At 36.4% G+C, this 24076-nt stretch overlaps 2 protein-coding genes and 1 non-coding gene across 4 annotated transcripts; 2 read left to right on the forward strand and 1 right to left on the reverse strand.

Moving 5' to 3' along the window:
- Nucleotides 1–1423: 1423 nt before the first annotated feature.
- LOC127949165 (exosome complex component RRP45-like) lies at nucleotides 1424–6055 on the forward strand. The gene is made up of 12 exons (XM_052546140.1): nucleotides 1424–1591; nucleotides 1716–1810; nucleotides 1986–2105; nucleotides 2214–2316; nucleotides 2576–2713; nucleotides 2796–2878; nucleotides 3448–3580; nucleotides 3752–3840; nucleotides 5033–5179; nucleotides 5371–5489; nucleotides 5733–5796; nucleotides 5907–6055. The coding sequence occupies exons 1-12, from the start codon at nucleotides 1526–1528 to the stop codon at nucleotides 5935–5937; spliced, it is 1188 nt and encodes a 395-aa protein (XP_052402100.1). The 5' UTR covers nucleotides 1424–1525; the 3' UTR covers nucleotides 5938–6055.
- A 205-nt stretch (nucleotides 6056–6260) lies between these two features.
- On the reverse strand, nucleotides 6261–6334 carry trnai-aau (transfer RNA isoleucine (anticodon AAU)). The gene has a single exon. It is a non-coding gene; the product is annotated as a tRNA-Ile (tRNA).
- Nucleotides 6335–6522: 188 nt separating this feature from the next.
- On the forward strand, nucleotides 6523–22402 carry LOC127949164 (tyrosine-protein phosphatase non-receptor type 9). Of its 2 annotated transcripts, XM_052546139.1 has the most exons (14): nucleotides 6628–6678; nucleotides 8656–8750; nucleotides 9506–9649; nucleotides 9733–9822; nucleotides 14915–15039; nucleotides 15128–15233; nucleotides 17028–17138; nucleotides 17262–18115; nucleotides 18208–18304; nucleotides 20098–20167; nucleotides 20276–20354; nucleotides 21122–21272; nucleotides 21496–21703; nucleotides 21788–22402. In XM_052546139.1, the coding sequence occupies exons 3-14, from the start codon at nucleotides 9575–9577 to the stop codon at nucleotides 22009–22011; spliced, it is 2190 nt and encodes a 729-aa protein (XP_052402099.1). In that variant the 5' UTR covers nucleotides 6628–6678; nucleotides 8656–8750; nucleotides 9506–9574; the 3' UTR covers nucleotides 22012–22402. The 2 variants fall into 2 exon arrangements, with proteins under 2 accessions (XP_052402098.1, XP_052402099.1); XM_052546138.1 differs by lacking the exon at nucleotides 8656–8750 and having other exon boundaries at nucleotides 6523–6678.
- Nucleotides 22403–24076: the final 1674 nt, after the last annotated feature.

Below are 24076 nucleotides of genomic sequence, written 5' to 3' on the forward strand. Positions count from 1 at the left end.
ATATATATTTTATTTTTTATTATAGCCACTATTATTATTAGGCCTACTTAATAGAATAGAATAGAATAGAATAGAATAGAATAGCATTTTATCAAAATCTGATAAATCAGGAATTATCTATGCTTGCTTTTAATAGTTAAAGTTTCTTGTATCCTTTCTTCCTGATTCTTACAGCACATTTTCGTGGTTCTATGCCCGCTTCAGATTGGGTTTCTGTGCCTTCATCGCGTACGCTAGATGTCTGAAGCTTTAGCCGTTTTGATTGTATTCATAATATGTGTTCTTACTTACTTTGAACCTTGCATGCCATTTGACATGAGCTCAACCCGTTATTGTGTCTACTAAGTGTATATGTAGGTGGAAAAGAAAGACAGGAGATGATAGAGTGGGTTTTGATGCAAATATCCACGAGGCTTTGTGCTCAACAAGCGAGTATCACGTTGAGCTGCTCAAAGGATTGGCGAGTGCACACCCATCCATCATAACGTTATGAGAGCACAAGGCCTACACAAGAGCACCAGCTGAACAATAAAACATACACGCTGCTATGATTAGTCGGGTTTGGCGGATACAATTCGCCTACCAGCGCTTTTAAAAGAGACATCTGCGTACATGTGAATCTGCCACAGGCGCATTACAGCTTAACAATAGCTTTCCAATAATATCAAATAATAAATCACATTATTTTGTTACAGAGTGCATGAGATTATTATTAATCAAAATATGAATTGTTGCACTGAAAAGGGGACTGGTCCATAAACAAGTCTGATTGTTTAATATACGCTTAATTTGCTTAATAAATCACTTTCCACACACTGACCCAGCGCTGGGCTGCCAATATGACTTGGGTAAAACAAGTTGATTTAAACGTTTTAGATTAATGATCCGACATCCGGGCTATGTCTGAAAACTACTACTGGATAGAAAAAGCAAGCAATTATTTTTTGTGTAAAAAATGAACACAAGTGTAATTATGTTTTTCTTCTTTTTGTTATTTCAAAAATCTATCTATCTTTAGGACATAATGCGTTCTTTTGACCTGGAACTTTTTCAAAATAGGCTAGATACCTTTATTATAGAAAAAAAATTACTGTAATATAATATTATTCCAAATAATATAACTTAATTTAATAATATTATTAGTTAGGAAAGTGCAATTATTTATTTATATATTATTTTACACCTTGAACAATGAGAAAGTAGCATACTAGCAACTACATAAAAAAAAATCTATATCCACATAAATTTATATTCGGAATTATAGATTTAAAAATGATGCATTTAATTTTTATTCATATTTTCATTTTTGGTGGACCGTGAAATTTCAAACAACGGGACCTGTTTAGCCATAGACTGTTTATTATTATTATTATTTACAGCTGACTCTGGTTTTAGCCATACGCAAATACCGTGCGCCTCCGTTACACTCACGTCATAACAGTGCGCGGGTTCTACGCTGAATTAAGCGTGTGAGAGGATACAGTGATAGATTCAGTTGTTTATTTGATATTTTCAGGCTGTCAGTATGAGGGATACTCCGCTGTCTAACTGCGAGAGGCGTTTTCTTCTTAAAGCTATAGAGGAGAAAAAAGTAAGTTACACCTTGTAAATATAATTTTGATGTGATGTCGTTGGTAATAAAAGGTTTTGATTATTGCCCTTCTACAATTCACATCTCTGTTTTACCCGCTAAACAATATTTCTGTATTCTGTAGCGCTTAGATGGGAGACAAACATATGATTACCGGAATATTAAAATCACCTTTGGAACTGATTATGGCTGCTGCATCGTGGAACTTGGGAGAACAAGGTATCAGTCATAGTTGCTTTAACATTTACAGTGTTTACAAACGATGTGCTACCCTACACTACCGATTTAAAGTCATACTCACAACAAATAATCTCTTGCATGGTAAGTGAAGAAAATACATTTTGACAGGGACACTTCCTCAGAAAACCCTCTCTGAATGTGTTTTTCCTTTCAGGGTGTTGTGTCAGGTGTCTTGTGAGTTGGTCCCTCCAAAAGATTCACGTCCCACGGAAGGCATCATGTTTTTTAATTTGGAGTTGTCTCCCATGGCATCGCCAGCCTTTGAGCCAAACAGGTTCACAATTATTTACACACAGTTTTGCAAATTATTCTCTTTGTCAGATTTTTTAATATCCGAATGCCTGTGAGTTTCTCAATGTGTCTCTGTGTGTGTGTTTTGTAGGCAGTCAGAGTTGTTGGTGATGTTAAACAGACAGCTTGAGCGGTGTCTGAGGAACTCTAAATGCATAGACACCGAGTCTCTCTGTGTAGTTTCAGGAGAAAAGGTAATATGGATATCTGTCATGTAACGTTTATTAAGTGAGGATGCATTAAACTGATCAGAAGTACACTGACAGTAAAGTCTTTTACAGCAACATTTAAAATGGAAAAGTTTACAGAACTTAAAAGTGTAATAATATTTCACTTTATACATATTACTGTTTTTACTCTTATTTTTCATCAAATAAATGCAGCCTTAGTGAGCATTTATCCCATGTCCCGCATGCAATGGCCCTTCACTCGCTGTACCTCTATTATTGATAGGTTTGGCAAATACGGGTTGATGTCCATGTGTTAAATCATGATGGAAACTTGATGGATGCAGCAAGCATTGCTGCCATATCTGCACTCTCACATTTTAGGCGGCCAGATGTTGCTATTCAGGGACGAGACATCACTGTGGTGAGCCTTAAAATCCCAGTCTGTGTTTGGAAGTTGGTTTTTATTCTGCATTAGTTATTTATACTATCTTTTTTTTTAACAGTTCAGTCCAGAGGAGAGAGATCCTATTCCACTGAGCATATATCACATGCCTATATGTGTCAGCTTTGCTTTTTTCCTGCAGGGGTAGGAAAAATCACATGCAAAAAATCTCTTACAACATGTTTTATTGGTTTTATTCTGGAGCCAATTAGAAAAACAATTGCACTGGAATTTGTTTAGTTAGTTTTGCTTGTTTATAACTGACAAAATGTAGAACATTGACACTTGATGGAATCATCATTGAACTGACTTGAGCTGAATAACAACACTTTCTTCAGTTGAGCTGTTTACTGCTGAAGTTAACTTGCATTATTAAACTGAACCGAATCAACACTGACCTGACTAAGGCTGAATACATACACTATTGTCTTTTTAGTGCTGCTTTACAGCAGAATTTGCATTTGCCTTATATTTGATTAAGTTTGCATTTTTGATTTTGTTACTTCCCTATTTAATACTGTGAAACTGCTTTGAAATATTTTCTGTTGTGTAAAGTGCTATATAAAAAAGGTGACTTGCCTTGTAGCAAACACTGTGTTTTGAGTTGCATTTTGAACTCGTCTTGCCTTTTTGTTCTATATTCATGCTGTTGTTAATGTAGTTTTCAGTTGACATAATAAAAAAATTGTCATTGTTTCTTCTTTCTTCCTAAGCTCTTATTTGCTTGTGGACCCTTGTGAACGAGAAGAGCGAGTAAAAGATGGATTATTGGTGATAGCAATGAACAAACATAGAGAGATCTGCTCCATTCAGTCTAGTGGAGGGATCATGCTTCTGAAAGACCAGGTATTGTTATAATATGTCTTAGTTATAGATTTTTAGTCTAATTTTACTAATTTTCAATATTTGACTGATTTATCACATAACTCTAGGATGGGCTTTTAATCTTGACAGATGTGCACTGTACAGCATTTTTATGGAGTGTAGTACAGTCACAAACATTTTGTTTTCATGCAGGTTTTAAGATGCAGCAAAATAGCAAGTGTGAAAGTTTCTGAAATTACAGAGCTCATCAACAAAGCCTTAGAGAATGACAAAAAAATCAGGTATGTTTGTAGTTTAAAATGATTTTGAATGTAAATTTGATCTTAAAAGGGTTCGTTCACCCAAAAATGAAAATCTGTCATTATTTACTCACCCTCATGTCGTTCTAAACCCGTAAGACCTCCGTTCATCTTCGGAACACAAATTAGGATATTTTTGATGAATTCTGAGAGCTCTCTGAGCCTTCATAGAGAGCAATGTAATTACCATGATCAAGGTCCAGAGCGTAGCAAGGAGATCAGTAAAATAGTCCATGTAACATTCGTTCAAACGGAATTTTACGAAGCTACGAGAATACTTTTTGTAAGCAAAGAATAAAAAATTAACGACTTTATTCAACAATTATTCTCCTGCACATCACCCTAGCGCCATTTTGGCAAGTATCTACTGAACATAAATTGTGTTTGCTGTTCTGTGTCAGCTGCGTCCCGTTGTGACGTTTTCTATGTTGTCATGCTTTGATTTGAATGAAAACAATATATCAATGTGGCACAGCTGACATAGAACAGCATACGCCGTTTATCAAGTTTTTCAAGCACTTTGGTCGGCCTGTGGCTGTTTTTAAATGTGCTTTATAAATAAACTGAACTTGAAAATTGATTATTTTACCGATCTCCTTGCTACATTTCTGGACATTGATCGTGTAACTTACATTGCTGTCTATGGAGGGTCAGAGAGCGCTCAGGATTCATCAAAAATATCTTAATTTGTGTTCGAAAGAAGAACAAAGGTTCAGCCAGACCCAACAGAGGACAACATGAGTGCGAGCAATTAATAATTTTGGGTGAACTATCCCTTTAAATTTAAAAGCTGGTAGCACTTTATTTTACAGTCCTGTTCCTCATGTACATACTATGTACTTTTTATAGTAATTACAATAACTATGTAATAACTAGGTACTAACCCTGAACCTACCCCTAAACCTACCCCTACCCCATGCAGTTACCTTGTATTACCAGAACTTTCTTTGATAAATACACTGTAAGTACACTATAAGTACATGTTAGTACACGTACTGTTAAATAAAGTGCAACCGCTTTTTTATTACAAAATAAAAGGCATTTTATCATTCTTTCTGTTTTATTACATCAGATATAAAACAATGGAATAATTTACATTTATATTATACATTTAGATGAAATTCATTTACTGTTTTATGTATTTTTATTTTTTTTATCCACCTGTTCTTTTTAGAAAGGAGGGTGGAAAGTTTGGCTTTGCCGAGTCCATGCCCAAAGAGCGAATCACAACCCTTAAGAGAGAAGAAGCCCCAGTGGAGATGGCAGATGTCAAAGAGACTGCCAATGAGATTGTGAATAGAACAGAAACTCCCACAGAAGTGTATCTATTTGGCCCAGACGGATTATTTAAAGATAGTTTTAGAAGAACTCATGTTAATTGAGAATGTTTTAATATCTTGTTTAGAAATACAGAAAAAGTGATGTTCTCAGAGGAGATGCATGAAATATAAAGGTAATATTGTCTTATTGTATTGCTGTTACCCAAATATTACTCCTTGACCCCAGTGCCAGTGTTTCCTCGCCTGTTCTTGTTGCAATGGGAACTGCACAGGTAGGTGAGGGCATCGTGAACTCATGGGGACTCGATGAGGACGAAGAGGATGAACCTCAGACAGAGGACACAAAAACAGGTAGTGTGTGAGACTTGTGTGTTTTTCTGTTATAGACTGATTGTAAACGCACTTTAAATATCTGTTCTGAAAAAAAAAAAGAGTCGGTTTGTGTATATGGTCAAGATATTTTTTGTTTGTAGGGACTGAATGTCACCACAAGAATAGTAAAGCTTAAATTTTGATGTTGTGGCTAACAAATTTTGTCCCTATGAAGAGTCCTCATGAAAGACAAATCCAATCTGTGTGTCTGTTTGTACATAGATGATGTGATGGTAATCTCTGACAGTGAAGAGGAGGAAGTTGTCATTCTTAATGAAGAAGCCCAGTGAGTAAAGTCATTAAATCTGTCCTCTTATCTCAAAGTACAACATCGCAACATATTGCAACTTATACAGTCTGATATAACCAAATATAATCTTTTTTTTTTTTTTTAAGGAAATCCACAAAGCTTTCTAAACGAAAATGAACTTCAGCACTGCAGACAGAGGAGAGAGATGATCATATATCAGAATCCCATACCAATGGACACTATTTGTTCCTTTTTGTATTATAAAATAAAACATGAAAATATTATAACATGAAAATATTGAATTCTTTGTTTTTCAATTACTGAAGAAAAGTTGTAGTGTATGTGAAGAAATTAAATAGATGGGAAACAGGTAGTTGAAGAATTTAGTATGATGTTAATTCAATGTTAAGTCATGTTAATTCAACAGAATATCACGTCTAGACTAGATTTATAAAGCCTTTCACCTGTGAAACAAGTTTGAAAATTAATAAATGTATCTGTGGCCAGTACGGGGATCGAACCCGCGACCTTGGCGTTATTAGCACCACGCTCTAACCAACTGAGCTAACCGGCCAGATGGAACATAAGGTGGGCAAATAGATTCACAAACGTAAAGTTCAGTGAATAATTCTTATGAATTATACTCTAAAGGATTATACTCTAAAGGATTAGATTTGGAACGTTTGTCTTGAAAATATTCTATCCCGGCCTTTTGCTTTCATGCCTGCTTACTCAAATTCATAAATATCTTTATGTGCTAGCTTCCAACTTCTAAGCATGGGTTTTGCCACATCACTGCGCATGCGCGCCATCCTGACGCGCGCGTCGCTTGACAGGCATCAGCGGCGCGTTCCCGACAGTAGACGTTGCTGCTCAGGCTTCAAGATGGCGGAAGCCCTGACAACTCAAGAGGAGGTGGTAAGATACCTAAATATTTCCACCAAGCCCTTCGTAAATTCCTTGGCGTTCCACGCTGAGCCGCCACCAGCTCCCCTGTAGCAAGTATTAAGATGCATGCCATATAATACAGTTATTTTTGTATTATTAACAGAGATGTTAATGAGAATCGCGGCCCAGTGGCTGTTTTTTAGGTAACGTTAGCTGTGGTAAACGCTAGCCCTGTTAGCGAACTAGCGACGCTCGACAGGACAGTAACATGCTCATACCGGGTTAATAAATATTTATTGGCTGGTATTATTGTAGAATTTTAGGAAACTGGTATATAGCATTGTAAAATGACTTAACAGTTACGTGTGTTGGATTTAACACAAGCAGAAACGTTACCGTAAAGTAACATTGGGTTGACATAAAACGTGAATGTGGTTCGCGGTCTATCTAACGTTAGTCTGTTCACGTTAATATTATTACAGCTTGACTCCATTAGAAAAGCTATTATAACAGATCTGCGTCGCTGGTCTGTCAAGCGCAGGGACTTGTGAATCTCCATGTCACTGTTGTTAACACGGCGAGCCGGGTGTCTAATGTGCTCCTGTGTTGAAAAGTGTGAGACAGCTCCCAGTTCTGTCTGTCTTACCGTGAGAACACTCAGATCTAGTTCTGGAGGAGCCATTTGTTCTGACTCGTTGAGGAAACGGTGTAATGTGAGTGTAGCATAACATCTGTCAGCACGAGCGTCTCTCTTTACAGCTGTCAGATCATCCTGCATTTGACTGAGTGGTGTCATCTTAAGGTAACTTACTGCAGAAGTCGTGCAGCTTCGCTTTTGGACACCCTTTGGAAAATCCGGTGTTTCAGAACAACCTGCATTAGATCGAATGCTACCTTATTAGTGCATTAGGATTCATTGGCTGTAAATATGGATAAGACAGTGGGATTGCTTGCGTAATGTTCTAGCCTTTCAGAAAGATTTAGATTATTACAACTGAGATGTAAATCTATGCATTATCTTTAGGATTTTTTTTTCCCAGTGGTCTTTTATGCTGACCAATGCATATTTGATGACAAATGCAGTAAAACAGCAATGTAAAATATTATTGAAAATTAACGTTTTCTGTTAAAAATGTAATTTGTTGTTGTGATGGCAAAGCTGAATTTTCAAGTCAATACACCAGTCTTCATTGTCACATGACCCTTTAGAAATCATTCTAATATACTGATTTGCTTCGCAAGAAAATTGTTGAATGTTGAAAACATTTTTGCTGATTTTTGTGGAAGCTGTGATTGCATTTTTTTCAGGATTCTTTGAAGAATAAAAAGTTCAAAAGAACATTATTTATTTGAAATAAAAGTATTTCATAACGTAAATGTCTTTAAAGGGATACTTCACCCCAAAATTAAAATTGTGTCATTAATCTCTTACCCCCATGCCGTTCCAAACCCGTAAAAGCTTTGGTTGTCTTCTGAAAACACTTTTTAAGATATTTTGGATGAAAACCGAGAGGCTCGTGAATGTCCCATCGACTGCGGTTGAACCACTCATGGCAGACGGACTATTCTGATGACGTCTTTCATACTTTTCTGGACTTTTACACTGTTATTTATTTGGCAGTCAATGGGACAGTCACGAGCCTCTCGATTTTCATCCAAAATATATTAAATTGTGTTACGAAGATGAACAAAGCTTTCGTGGGTTTGGAACGACTTGTGGGTAAGTGATTAATGGCACGGTTTTAATTTTGGGGTGGAGTAACCCTTTAATGTTTGAGCTGTTGATCAATTTGTTGTGTCCATGTTGAATAAAAGTGTTAACTCTTTTGAAAAAAATCATTCTTACGCAAAAATTTTTAACAATAGTGTACACTGAATATATTTTTTAACCTTAATCAAGATTTTTGCTTTTCTCTTTTTGTTAAGCATAATCCCCTGTGCTATTTACCTATTCGTTATTTATACTGAAACAAGCCTTTCTCTTAAATTGATACATTTTCTGCTTAGTGGTTTACTTAATCTACCCAACCGGGCAACCATGCGAACATGCTTTCTCTGCAATACAGAAAAAGCACAGATGAGCTGAATACATTGGCAAACATGTAAGTTGGAGCAATCTCTTGAGATATTCTGCTTACATAAATGTGTAATAAAGAAGGTTTCCTTTCGCAAGATCATTTGTATGGTTTGCTGCAAATAAATCTGCTAGCACATTCTCCTGATTTGTTCCTAGGTGAGAATTATGATAATGTATTTTTTTAATAACAGGAATTGTGATTAATTTTTTGTTTTTTTGAGCAAAACAATGTGATTAACCATTAACACGCAGCCCTACATAATAACCATTCAAAATTTACTACAATTATTAAAAAACTGATTATTCATTGACAAAGTCATTGATGCATTTAGGTTTTTACACAAGGGAGAGCTGACATTTCTATTATAGTCAATACCTGATGAAAGCCATCCGTTCTACGTACCTATTCATCCCTACTTGAATTTCCAGAATAAACATTTACTTTTGAATGTCTGTCAATAGAAAAGGAAATTATTTGCAGCCAGATGGTGTCATGCTAATCAGCCATACTTTGGTCAAGCCAGCATGTTTATTGGCAATGCTGATGATCTCAAAATGCCAAATATCAGCTGATTTATCTGTGAGGTTGATACATTGCTTTATCACTAGTGACGGCAGCCAGAGCCAATCAACACTATGAAGTACAACATGCGTTACAATAAATATACAAAAATAAAAAATAGATGCTGAGAGTGTGATGTTTGGCTGACATTAATCATGCTTTTTCAGTACTGGATAGTGTAAACCTCCTGCTGAAATGAATGTTTGTGTGTGCGCCAGGCGGTGGAGGAGTTCCTGGCTGAGCTGAGGTGCCGGGAACAGTCTCAGAATGCAGATCTTGTCAGTCAGATGACAGCAGTTAAGTTCCTCATGGCAAGAAAGTTTGACGTCTCCAGAGCCATAGACCTCTTTCAGGCTTACAAGGTACAGCATACAGTACAGCTCAGATGAAAAAAATTAACTGTATGAGAGAGTCTGTGTACATTTTGATCCTTGTGTGTCTTCAGAACACCAGAATAAAGGAAGGCATCTACAATATTAACCCAAATGAGGAGCCTTTAAGAAGCGAGTTACTCAGTGGGAAATTCACAGTTCTGGTGAGTATAGTTTCAGATGAACATTTTCAGTAACATTTTTGAATATTACTGATGTCCAGGTCAGTTTTTGGATGCTGCAGGAACAATTTAGTTGTCCAGATTGGAGATGGCATGATTTGCAGAATGTTTGAATGGTCAGACTGGCTTTCTCAGTCTGATATTTAAAAACCATTTGAAATTTTATCAATTAACGCTTCCGTTTAAACAATTGGGCTCATTTTGGGAATTTTTTTAAAGAAATGAATACTTCTACTCAGGGCTCCAGACTCATTCTTCCCACTGGTCACTCTTTTGCGACTAACTTTCTCAGTTGGTGGCATGAGCACATGATTTGGTTTCAATTGTTTTTTTTGCTACAACATGGAATTGTTGATGCTGTTTAAATTTTATCATGGTTTATAGTTATATCGAAACAAAAGAGGTTAGCATTCAACCTGTTCTTTTTCATTAGTAGTATTATTTGTGATTTGAATTTAGTGAACGGGAGTTCCTCTTTCACTATGTTATAAGTTGTGGGCTTCAGATGCTTTCTCTTTTGAATTTGGGAAACGCTTCACGTTTTACAAGAAAAGATAATTGTCTGCTTTGCTTGCAGCTATAACTTTCACTTTTTAAGACTAAAACAAAAGATGGATTCATTGTTATTAATTAAAAAGCACAACAATAATAAAACTAATACAAATAATCAATGACAAACAAGCTTACAAGACGTTTATTAACAAAAATGAATAAGATGAGGCATGTCATACACCACGTCATGCTGTATTAAATAATTTGAAAACAATGCAAAGTTTCATGTTAAGCGTTTTCCTCCCAAAGAAAAGTTATAAAGAACAAAAAACTTAACGTGGCTTACTGCATTAATAAATTAATAATAAAAGGCCTGCTCAGTATACTGATGATGCAAACTATATGCAGGCAAGCAGCCCAGGATATGAACACAAAGTGAATGCATGTAAAGTGTTTTCCTCTAATTGAAAACCATTATAAAAAACTTAATGTGGCTTAATGGTTAAAGACCGTCTAAAATGGCACCCTAAATTTAATGTGTCTGGCTTCCAGTCTCATCTGCTTCCAGCAATTTTTAGTTCTTAAAAACAGCTCTTTTTGCTGCTTGGTATTGCAAACTTTTGTATTTTACCATATTATTCTAATGTATTGTCTTAATTATAGACACACAGGGTGGACGGCACAAACAATTTTACTTTTTTTGGACCATTGTTGTTTTTATTGTGCTTAATGAAGTGTAAGTCTCAAGCATTGACAGATAAAAACCTTACTTGGTTTGTTTGAGATGAGGAAAATCTGTGTAGAAACGATCACCGCGAGATGCATGCCAGATAGAAACGTGACAGAGTTGCGTCCGACTTGCTCTGATGTCATGCTGACGTGTGCCAAAAAACTGTTGTGGCAGTGAGGTGGCTGTGTCGGATTGCCCAGTCGAGTGCAGTTGCTCTCCATCGACTGTGCTGATCAAAAGCATAATGGGAAACTACTGGCTTGACAATACAGCTTTATGTTTGTTGGTTCAGACAACCATGATGTTGAGTTCTCTTCTAAAATGTTTTATTTTTTATATCTGATTATATATGATTATATATTTAAATTATGCGTGAATATTCCAAAACACTATTACAGTGCGATCTCTGTGTGAGATACGTGATTGTTGTCATATTTCTATAAAGATCTAAAATAAATGTTTGTATAAAAGTATAAATGGATGATAAATACACCTTTCATATGGAATTAAAAAGCAAGCACTTTGGGTGTCTTGTTCACCATATTTATTTTCATATAAAACCTACAGAACTGAAATCATATGTTGTTTATCAGCATGTTTCAGAGCTGGGCGATAATTCGATAACGATACTTATCGCGATATTATTTTCCTTGATAAAACCATATGAAGAGTATGAGGAACGAAACAGCGCGACTCATTTAAATCATACAACACCGACTGTTTATCCACTCAGATCAAAGTTCAAACTGCTGCGCGGCACAGTTCACTAGAGCCGATGCGTTTACTTGATCATGTGACACTAAACAGCGCTGTGAGATCCATTGTGAAACACTTGAATTCAGCGATGAACACAAATGACTCCGTGAGTTAAACTAGATTAAAGCCAAATAGGAGAAACACCTAGTTCACAAATACATATTTTTTACGCACCCATGTTAACGGATTAGAGCGTTCACACTGCGCGCTGTTGCGCTCCTTCAGTGCGTTCCAGGAGTAGTGCGTCTGCAGCAGTGCAGCAATCGTTTACGTACTGAGTCTATTTTTTTTGTGCTGCACGTAATGAATTAAAGTAAAAAAATAAACATGGGTTGAAATGGAAATGTAGTAATTTCACAGTAAATTGATATAATTAAAGTCCACTGTGTTTCACAGTCAACATGTGGCTTTTTTTTAGATAAACAAGGCAATTAACATAATAGATGCACTTGTGGAGGCAGAAAAACAAAGTTCTTTAAGTCCCGCGATATTGCTTGAAATAAAGATTTAAATGCAGAAGGCACAAGAGTCGACTGTTTCTGTCAGTGGTGAGTTTTAGTTTTAAATGTGTTGCCACTTGCTTAAGCAACTTAAAATACAAACCTAGAAGTCAAACGCATAAATAATGGTTTTTATAGCTATTTGAGTTTAAACCATGTAGTATAAAAACAGGTTTAAAAAAATGTCTATGAAAGAATATAACTGTACTGTGATAAGAGAATCACAATGAAAAAACATTTTCAGTAACAACTTTTTAAAATCAGAATAATGGATAAATGTTGTGTTTGTGGTAAGCAGCCTCATATCAGTATCGAACTGCAAACATGTCCTGTGTGAAAGCACAATGAGTCCGTGTTGCTTCTGCACTGCATAAATAATGCACACGGACTGCATACGCACTGCAGACGGAGTATGTGTGAAACAGGTGTCAGAAGGCTTTTCAGTCTAAAAATCGCCATAATTTACCATGGATTTATTGTAATAACACTCACTGCACCATGTTATTGGGGCAGAAATTTGGAATATTCACACTTTACTTTACTAAAAGAATAAAGGTATATAATTGTAGTATGTATTTGTGATTAAGCTATAGCTTGTGTGCATATATACTGAATGTTTTTCATACAAATAGACTACCTAAAAACCATATAGTTATATTTTTACCATGGTATTGAGATGCTATATGTTTGGTTTTAAATATGTTTATCATAATTTAAATGTATGCTACTATGGGATACCAATGCTTAATTAAAAAAATAAACAAATACAAACTTGGGCAGAGTAAATATAACCATATAAAACTGAGGTTGCTACAATTTCACAGTTTTCACAATTTTTTGCCTTTCTAAGAGACAAAAAATGATATTATTAATAATATTATCAAGCAACCCAAACCTGTTTCTTGATTTGAAAAAGTAGCACTCACTAGAACAGTGTTACTCATTGTGCGGCTCGCCAAGCTTTACTTTATGGCTCGCATGGCATTACAATTAGGGGTGCACCGATCGAGATTGGTCGATCGTTAATATGCATCTCGTCAGTAAAGCCGGTTCTCTAATCAGTGGGAAATTCCCTCAGATGCGTGATTTCACATAGAGCCGCTGTTACTACACAGAGCCGTTGTTAACTGACTAGTTGCGCAAATAAACTCTGATGATGAACATGGATTTGCGCAGCTTCTCAGTTAAAAACGGCTTTGTGTAGTAATAGCTGCTCTATGTGAAATCACGCACCTGATGGAATTTACTTCTGGTCTCAGTAACAAATTTGACTGGTAAATGATAAAGAGTGATAGCACTTTTGTATTGCATTGCATTGGATACCAGTGATGACAGATTGATGAAAAGGCATGCTATTTATGACTGGATGTAACTTTCGATACTTTGTGGTAAAAATGGTTCTCCGATTGACTTTGCCCAATAATTGCGGCTCCCATGAAGAAAAATTGTGAAGACCACTGCATTAGAACATGCAGAAACTAAGAAATATTTAGATATTTATTTTAAAGAAAATTAATCTTCTGGTTTCTACAACTTCCAATTTGGAGCAAAAATCTGGCTTTAAACTATGAAAAAAAAAAAAAAGATTTGACATTTATCGTGATAATTATCGATTATCGATTATTTCCTATCGACTGATAGGAAAAAAATTTTTAAATTTTAAAAGCCTGAAGATTAAATTACATTTTGTAATATGTTCAAATAGAAAAATACCTATTTTAAATAGTTTCATAATTTTACTGTTTTTACTGTATTGTTTTGATATATGATGTTGTAGCCTTGGTAACCATAAAAGACTACTTTTACCTACTACAAAATCTTACCAACCCCAAACGGTTGAACTGTAATGTATAAATAAACCTCAGCTACAAGAATTTGTATTCACTTTAATATTATGCTATCCAAAAACAGTGCGTCAGCGAAATCATTCATATTTACAGTTCCAGTAAATAAAGCAGAAAATAAAGGCCAGCATCATTGCTAGTGACGGCTAAGGAAATTTAATCTCTGATCTCACACCATCACACACAGAGCAGTTCCATGATCTTTGTTTAGTCTGGGCTTTACTGTTTATTTCAGCCATTTTTCATTCAGGGCCATGCTGTATACAGAGTTTGCTCAAGTGTTTGTGTAAGCAGTTCTGATGTACTCATCACATCTTAGTTTTCAGAGCACTAAACATATGAGAAAATTCTTCAAATGAAAAAAAGATTAATGCAACTTTTCTATTACATTCTTGCTTTAGCTTACTGGATCATTCTACTTTTCCCGGAGTTTAGCAGCTTAAAATGATCCGATCATAAGCAGGGAAGCAAAATTGGGTTAAAGGGTTAGAATAGAAATTGTGCTTCAGTAATTTTGCGTTATTTGCATTAAATCAATTTAACAGGTTAAGGATTGTAAAATTAATTGCATGCATTAACGCATTAACATTGACAGCCTTAATTTATACATGTATGTAATTTAGATATCATGAAATAAAATGTATCATATTGTGTTCATATATCACAATTCCCCCCACCCCCGAATTGATCTGGTCACGCTGTGTATGTTTTTACAAGTTGTATATGCATTAATTTGGCTTCTGTGTGTATAGCCTGGTCGTGACGCGAAAGGTGCGGCTTTGGCACTTTTTACAGCACGTCTCCATCGGCCAGACCTCACTACCCATAAGGCCGTTCTTCAGGCCATTATATATCAGCTGGACAAGGCCATTGAGAGGTAAAATAGACCACATTCATGAATCTGATCAAATTTAGTATGGTTAACAGCTCTGCATTTTCATCTAAATCATCTTTGTCTCCCCCAGCGTTCAGACACAGAGAGATGGGCTCATTTTCATCTATGATATGACTAACTCCACATACGCCAATTTTGACTATGAGCTTTGCGTCAAGATTTTGAATCTGCTTAAAGTAAGTGTTTTTATGCTGTCAGAACCATCTGTCTGTTTCACAGTGCGTCCATATGGCAATAACAGAACTCAGTGGAGCTTGGATTTACTCTTTTGATGTATATGAAGCTTGTCGGCTGTCATCTGTATTTGCTGTTATCCCTCTAATATGTGAATAAATGGATGTTTATTAATATTCAGTCACATACAAGTAGGGTTTGCTTATATATTTAATATTTACAATATGTATTTAGGATAATTTTTTACATATTATGCCAGGATTTTACACATCGCTATGATCTTTATTTGTTTAAAATATATATTTCTCAAAGATTTTGTCCTTAGATTAATTTCACAATCCTTGCTTGTCTTGCAGCTGTCGAAAGTGTTACGTTGTTTTTAATAGTGTCTTTAAATTGAAATTGAAATAATGACTAGTTCTTGGAATATCTTGAAATATGTTAAGTCGATAAATCCTGCTATATTAGGGAGACAATTGAAGGGATAATTATAAAAGTGCATGACATCAAGTTTCTTTGTTTTGTCCAGACTTTATGAAAAGTATGCAGACATCCCCTTTTAGTTAACATATTTTGCTGTTTTAGCTCCACCCATTACAGGTGCATAAATCAAGCACATATCCACAATCCTCCTTAGACAAATATTATTAGTAAAAAGAGACGCTCTTTTTGTTCCAGCATTACAGTGCCCCTGTGCACAAAGCTAGATCCAGAGAGATTATTTACTGAGTTTCGTGTGAAAGAACTGCACAAATCCCAAACCTGAACCCCTTGAACACCTTTGGGATGAATTGTACAACAGATTGTGAGCCCATCACTCATCTTCACTGGCTGACCGCAAAGATGCTGTCGGGTCTGAATGTGTCTTTTTAGAACAGTGGAAGTTTTAAAAGCAGCAAAAGGAGGATGAACCGGCTATTAATGCATGTTTCTGAAATATAACATTCAGCAAACATACTTTATATGAGTACAGTGCTTGGCCATCCACACACTTTTATGCATAGTGTATTTACTGATACACTTCACTAGCAAGGACAATAAATTGTGTCCTGTCCTGACAGTGACTGTCAGTAGTGACAGTAAAGACTTCTACATTGGTTACAAATATATTTTTACATCAATTTTAAATAAATGCTGTTGCTGAACTTTCTATTCCACAAATATAGACCCGTTGACACTGAGGACAATTACTATAATGATAAATGTAATGTTTTAATAATCATTCTAAATCTTTGAGAATAGAAATGTATACATCACAACTATGTTTTTTTTTTAAACAAATCAATAATCTCTAGAAGATTTTCAGATTTTTTGCAACTCTTTTACATAAGAACATCTAAAAAATGCAAATCTTAAAATAAAATGTTAGGGTTAACCTTGCATCTTTCTGGGGAAAAAATTTGATTGATGTATATTTCTTATTAAAAACTAACCAAAATGAAAAATATTTTGCTTAAAATTTCTGCACAGGAGATAATTGGTGTTATTTCAAAACAAAAAGAGATATATCGGTATCGGCCAAAGTGAGATGAAAAATATTGCCAAAAATGCAGTATCCTGCATCCCTAAGAAAATCATAATATTTCACAGTATTATTTATTTGACAGCATTTTGATGAAATACATTTTACTTAGATGAGTGTAAAGGACTGCTGTAAAAAAAAAAAAAAAAAAAAACCTTATCAACCACAAACTTGTTCTTGATTTTTCAGAGGGTTTGTTTAATGGGTGGGTCTGTGGATGGGATTGGCGCAGTCCTTTGTATGTTGTGCTTACTGTCTTTTGTTGTGATTTTAGGGGGCTTTCCCTGCTCGTCTGAAATGTGTCTTTATTGTGTCGTCTCCGCTGTGGTTCAGAGCTCCGTTTGCGGTACTCCGTCTGTTTGTGAGAGAGAAACTGAGAGAGAGGGTATGTCTAGAGCTCTGTACATTCAAACATTAAACTTTTTCAAGTGGACGGTGTTACATTTATCATTTTTACAGTTGCAATACATTGAAAATGCATGTTTGTATTCCTCTGATACCTCTGCAGGTGTGTACTGTAAAAGCCCACGAACTGGTCAATCACATACCGGTCAGCTCTCTTCCAGAACATTTGGGTGGCTCGTCACAGTATAGTCACATTGCTTGGATCCAGTCCTGTGTCAACTCCAGCCCCAACCACCCCAATAACTCACCCTGCGTCACTGCGGACTGCTTGGGCAGTCTGCTCCGCTCCTACTCCATGGAGCATGGCCAGAACACTTCAGTAGACCCCTTAACTGCCAATACTTCAGGGGCCACTCTTCTGGGGGATGGACTGAACTCAAACTGCCCCATACTGGATGACGGAAATGCCAACCTTCAGAACCACAGGACAGCGGGACATGCACATTGGAACGGCTCTGTACTGCCAGGTTCAGGGGGACTCTTGGGGTCCAACGCCAATGTCGTCAATGGCCGTGGCTGGCAGCCGCCACCACAGTCAGACACTCCCCCAGACACACCGCTGCATCAAAAACACACAGCAGGTGCCATAATACCAGGAGATAACGGGACTGTCGGTGTGGAAGGTGCATGTTTGGCCTACAGTAGGCAGGATGGCAATGGTGCTGAGGACTACCAACAGGATGTTGAGTTTCTGGAAGAGGAAGTGGGCGGGGGAGATGGTGTTCCACCCCTCCCGCTGAAATCAAGGCCGGCTCCTCTCCATCACAGCTCTGCCCCAGATATGAGCTGGTTACCGGGAACGGAAACGGCTGCCTTGTCGGTACATGTGTCTGAGCCAGGCGGAATGAGTGTGCACGATCTGGTGCAGCATGTCAAACGTAAAAAGAAAAAGGGAATTTATCAGGAGTATGAGGAGATCCGCAAAGAACCTCCTGCTGGAACCTTTGACTACTCTAAGTAAGTGACTTCTGCTTTCAAGGAATGGCTGAAAAGATAAAACTTTTACAGACAAAGAACTGCTTATGTAAATATAATGCTTATTCTGACAGGAAAGCCTCTAACCAGATAAAGAATCGCTACAGTGATGTCCTTTGCCTTGACCAATCACGTGTTCGACTTTGTCCGCTCAACAATGAGGATGATGAGGTCAGAGTAATGGGCTTTTTCCTTTATGATTTACATTGTTCAATGCTATGCTATTTTATAATTATTTATTTTTCTAGTATTATAGTAATTCATATTTTTTATTTGAGCTATTTTTTTTGTTTTTCAGTTTTAATTTTCTTTCTTTTTCTTATGTGCTTTTGTCATTGTTATTAGTTTTGTTTTAATATTTCTATGTAACTTTAATTTATTTGTCTTTCAGTTTTAAGTTTGCAACCCTCTACAATACAAATAAATCGCTCATATATACGATGAAATTTCCATGCTAAGTGACTAGGGGTGGAGCGGTTCAACTTTTTCACGGTTCGGTTTGTTTCACAGTTTTAGAGTCACAGTTTCGGTACAGTTCGGTATGTGCTATGTTTATGGAAAAACTATACTTTCAAAAAATATATATTTTATCATATATTATTAAGAATATACTATCTAACTACAAGCAACATCATAAATAAATACAATAGGGTAAAGATACAAATAAAATAATCAGTGATTTTCATTTTTTTTTTTTTTTTTGGTAGGTCTAGCATTAGTTTTTAGGTACAGAAATTTAATAAAGTAATCAAATGTGAAACAGCATTGCATATTGGAATCGTATAAACCAGGGGTAACCAACCCTGCTGCTGGCGATCGACTGTCCTGCAAAGTTTAACGCCAACCTTAATCAAACACACCTGCTTTTAATTTTTAAGTGAGCCTAAAGACCTTAATTAGTTGCTTTGTGTTTGATTAGGGTTGGAGTTAAACTTTGCAGTACAGTCGATCGCCAGGTTCAGGGTTGATTACCCCTGGTATAAACTAAAGATTATTCTCAATTAAAGTTACAGAAGCTGTTCAATCAAGAGCAGTATTTATAGCAAACCGTTTTACTGGTGCTTTGTCAGATTTAAGCAGAAGCGCGGTCCCAGCGCTTGCCGAACCGTGTGTGGAGAACCGAACAGTTCAATTTTTTTTCAGTGAACCATCACACCCTTATAGGTGACCAAACAATGTCTATTGTTAGCCATTAGCTATTAAATTATTGTTTGATTTCACTCACCAATGTTTGACTTTTAGGATAAGTACAATTATAACACGGGCATTCACTTGCCTTCACCCATTTTGAACACTTGAGTTTCATTCTCTGTCTTTAAATCACATCAAAAAATCACCATCACTTAGTTGAGAGTACTTTGGTTTTTTTCCACACAAGCAAGAGACAGAGCAAGACAGCCTTACCACATAGAATTTATACATGTTACATGTAAATTACATATTTTTTTATATTTTAATTATAATTAAAATGGTGGAGTTAATGTGGAATTATTCAATTTTTAAAGAAACAAGCAGAGGCTGCTTCCTTTTTCTTCAGTAGTAGGCAAAACTAATGCGCTAATCTCATTGGCTGATGTTCACCTGTTACGGTCCATGTTTTGATTTCAGCAAATCAGTTCAAGTGAATGCAGACAACAACATTATTACTCATCTACAATTGAATGACAGATATGCATTCATACGTTTTCATTCGTACATGGTTACCATGGTTTAGTTTTAAGCACACAAGTTCTATCATAAAATTGCTTGGTTGATGTTAAAAGTGTACTTTCGGATCATATCAAACAGTAATGCATTGTCCAATGACCACACCAATGCATGATAACATTCTATTTATTAGTCAAGTGTGTTATGTTTGGCTGTCAACGTCAGCTGGAATCGTCCAAATAATATTTCCCTTGTGTTTTGGTTAAACACTGGTTCATTTGACAGTTTTCTTCATCAATCTGATGGTTTGCTTTCAGACGTCTGACTACATAAATGCAAGTTTCATGGATGGTTACAAGAGGAGCAATGCTTACGTCGCCACTCAGGGTGAGACTCTTTGTTTTTTGAGCTAAACATTGTGTTGTGGAGTACACATGCATGCATGGGACAGATGGCAGTGTATGTGTGTAAATGTAAATGTCTGGGTTGTTTCAGGGCCTTTGCCAAAAACATTTGGAGACTTTTGGCGAATGGTGTGGGAGCAAATGGTTTTAATAATTGTTATGACTACAAGGTTAGTTTCCCTCTGTAAAGGTTGAGTTGCTTTTCCTTTAAGGAATGTGTTAATGATGCTTTAACAAGATGTTGGTCAGGATAATACAGGGCTGCAACTAACAACACCATTCTTAAATATGGGGTCAATAAGATGTTTTTTAAACAAATGAATAATTTATTTAGCAAGGATTTTTTTTGTTGTTGTCACAAAAGTGTTCTAATATCATTAAACATTAAATGGAGTTCTCTCTCAAAATTCATGAAAACCATGCAGTTTCCACAGAAATGATTTGTGAAGGATTGTGTGACAATCTGAGAGACTGGAATATTAGCTGAAATTCACAGGAATAAATTCTTATCTTGAATTTTTATTATCTTTAAATTATTTTAAAGTATATTTTACAATGTTCATGTTTACTGTATTTCTTACTGACCCTAATTATTTGAATGTATACCTTAATTTTTTTTTATTTAATTGATGCATTCTAAATGAGCTTTAAGAAATCTAAAGGTATGTCATTTTATATTATATAATGTCCAATTACAAACTGCATCATAATGAACGTAATTACAATTATGGTAACTCAATGTTTGTTATTGCAGCCCTGCACTTTTCAGTTGATGCATATGCATACTAATTTTGATAATAGAATGTCTGTCCTTTATTCAGGGATCATTTCACTGAATTGAAAGATATTTTTCATCATCACATTCAAAATAAAGATTAAAATCTGGCGAAGACGACCAGAATGTCGATTCTTGATCATCTTTCTGTCTCTGTCTCAGAGTTGTGGAGCGAGGCCGAGTGAAATGCGGACAGTACTGGCCATTAGAGGCTGGCCGCACTGAGGATTATGGGTACTTTTTGGTGAGAAATGTCAATATTGAGATGTTTCAGGACTTTAAGCTGTCACACCTGGAGCTCTTCAACACTCAGGTCAGCATCTCAGTCACTGTTTTTATCCATTCTTGACCATTTATTTTTATTTGATTTCATTTCCGTGAGCAGTTGAAGTTCTTCTCACATAGCCAGTTATTATGACTACTGACATAAGGTCTGGTCAACCTTTTTGGCTTATTTTAGCCAAGAACAGCACGGTTGCATCACAATCTGATTGTGTAGTCGAATGCACACAGTGATCCTGAAGCTTCTCTTTCAGACGGGGGAATGTAGGGAAGTGTCTCATTATCTCTACATGAGCTGGCCAGATTTTGGTGTTCCGAAGTCAGCGTCGGCCATGTTGGATTTCCGGGCACATGTGAAACAGAGACAAGAGTCCTCATTACGAACACTGTATCCTGATTGGACGGGACCCCCAGAAGGCCCCCCTGTGGTGGTGCACTGCAGCGCAGGCATCGGCCGAACAGGTGACCACATGCCTTCGTTTTTGATCTAATTTCTTAACTGCACTACAGCATTCTTACATGTTTCCTGCTTTTCTTCACCCTCAGGCACGTTTTGTACTTTGGACATTTGTCTCTCTCGTCTGGAGGACATCGGGACAGTGGACATTAAGCAGACGGTGCGTCGCATGCGGACGCAGCGTGCCTTCAGCATCCAAACGTGGGACCAGTACTACTTCTGCTATAAAGCAGTGATCGAGTATGCCCAACAGAGCGGCCTGCTGCAGCCCGTGGAGTGGTCCGACACCGAGCTGGAGACCGACAGCGAGTAAAGCAGGAAAAACAGAACTCGCACGAGAGGGACACAAAAGGCACAGAAGGAAAAGAAGCCGTCTTTCCCCTCTCTTGGCCACAGGTAGACTCCACCTCCGAGGAAGGAGAGGAGGATGCTTTCGTCCTGCCACTTTTCAAGCCCTTCTTTTCACTCGGATCCAGACGACATCAGAGATTGTGGCTTGATGTACGAGTTGTAGCAATTTTTCTTTTTTTCCATTTTGTCTTTTTTATAAACACTGACTTGCACATGTGGAATGACAAACTTGAAAAATCCAGTTTATCCTATTACCTGATCTTTTTTTTATGCTCAAAGTGTTGTCGAAATTCAATATCGCTCAACTTGAGGGTTAAATTCACACTTTTTATCAAAAGTGTAAAAACACAAAACTTGAATATTCTTTTTTTTTCGTCACATTGAAATAGCAACTTCTTTGTGTCTGAACAGGTTTCTTTCAGTTGTGTACTTCGTTAAACTAATCTTCAAGCCAAAGGTATGTTTTCGAATGCTTGGATGTATCCGTAATGATTGGTGCGACTTAAACCCTTGTATATCTTGTAACATACATTTATATAATGTGCATAACAGCCTTGTTTTAATATAATACTCTTAACTTTCTTCAGAGAGTATATATATATATATATATATATATATATATATATATATATATATATATATATATATATATATATAATATTCTTTATGTGTATAAGTATATGTTGGGTTAAAAACAATATGAAAGAGGAGGAGGAACACAGCTAGCTATATATATAATATATATATATTATTATATATATATAAGGTATGTCTTAATGACTGTTCTGGTCCTGCAGTTTTAATTTTCATCTAACCATAATCCAGGATTATCCAGCCTTTATGCAGGCCGTCTATTACTTGCAGAGCATCTCAACTGTGACGATTCTCTGAATTCTGGCCCTAAACCTTCAATCACTGCCTTGCTCCCTCTAAAGTATGAACTTTGACTTTTGACTCAGCTGGTCTTTTTCTTTTTCTACTTGTTTTGTTTCATTTAAAGAAAATCTCCTTCCACTGCAGGCCCCAAGTTGAAGTATCTTGGCCCACACGGACACTGATTCTGTTACCGTGATTATCTTAAGTGTCCGTACTGATGTGAAGTGTTGGAGTCATTTGTTACGAGTGAATTGGGCTGTGCGTGTGTGTGTGTGTGTGTGTGTGTGTGGAGTCTTGGGGTCAGAAAGCCCCAGTTTTTGTGCCTTCCAAGTTTTCCGTAGCGCAATGTGTAGTTTCAGGCAACGAGTAGAACAACTGGTCTCACGTGCATATAGGGAATTTATTTTAATCTCAGGGGTATACTTGGTGTTCCTGCTCTCAAAAACGGCATTTGCCTCTCTGGTAAATATCATTTCCAAAAAAAAAAAAACGAAAAAAAGTGAAAGACAAGAAACAAAAGTATACAAATTTTATTTCAAGTTTTATACAGCATCCTGTATTATATTCTGTTTTTATTTATGCCTTTGTAGAACTTCAGCAGTATTGAAATTTGAATGTTGGTACGAAAAAAATGGACAGATAAGCTAAAGAAATCAAAACCGTGTAACAAAAGACTGATCAATTTTTTTTTTCCCCCGTGTTCAGTTCAGTGTGGAATTATGTTACCCGTCGTTGTGTTTTGGGAGATGAAATCTGTTATTTTTCCAGATGCCTGTAGCAGAACTTTTTTTCATACTCTGTGAACTGTTAAAGGGCCAAGACTGAAACAAATATGTTTCCGATCAGCATGGCTGCCACTTACAGTTTTTAACTATTTGCCAATCAAAAGAGACTGAGGTTTTACATGTAAGAAAACCAAAAAAAAAAAAAAAAAACAGGATATGAACTTGAATGTTATGATTAGATAAAAAATCACGTCATCTTTGGGAGAACTTTGGAATGCTTTCTCCTTGAATATCGATGCTTGTACGATGACAGATGGTAGTGAATGTGTGAACGTCCCACTCATCTAATGTTTACTTGTTGATCCAATGCAGGTGTGCAGAATGTGCTTGACTGTTTTATACAGCTGATTCCTGCTTGAATGAGAC

Source organism: Carassius gibelio, chromosome B1, assembly GCF_023724105.1.
Source record: "Carassius gibelio isolate Cgi1373 ecotype wild population from Czech Republic chromosome B1, carGib1.2-hapl.c, whole genome shotgun sequence".
In the NCBI taxonomy this organism is placed as follows: domain Eukaryota; kingdom Metazoa; phylum Chordata; class Actinopteri; order Cypriniformes; family Cyprinidae; genus Carassius; species Carassius gibelio.

Bases quoted from the DNA above. Each gene is read 5' to 3' on its own strand.
- LOC127949165 (XM_052546140.1), top strand. From the start codon at position 1,526: ATGAGGGATACTCCGCTGTCTAACTGCGAGAGGCGTTTTCTTCTTAAA. The intron at 3,841-5,032 runs GTATGTTTGTAG...TGTTCTTTTTAG, and splicing joins GAGAATGACAAAAAAATCAG to AAAGGAGGGTGGAAAGTTTG. The intron at 5,490-5,732 runs GTAGTGTGTGAG...GTTTGTACATAG, and splicing joins GACAGAGGACACAAAAACAG to ATGATGTGATGGTAATCTCT.
- LOC127949164 (XM_052546138.1), top strand. From the start codon at position 6,538: ATGGGTTTTGCCACATCACTGCGCATGCGCGCCATCCTGACGCGCGCG. The intron at 6,679-9,505 runs GTAAGATACCTA...TGTGTGCGCCAG, and splicing joins TGACAACTCAAGAGGAGGTG to GCGGTGGAGGAGTTCCTGGC. The intron at 15,040-15,127 runs GTAAAATAGACC...TGTCTCCCCCAG, and splicing joins CTGGACAAGGCCATTGAGAG to CGTTCAGACACAGAGAGATG.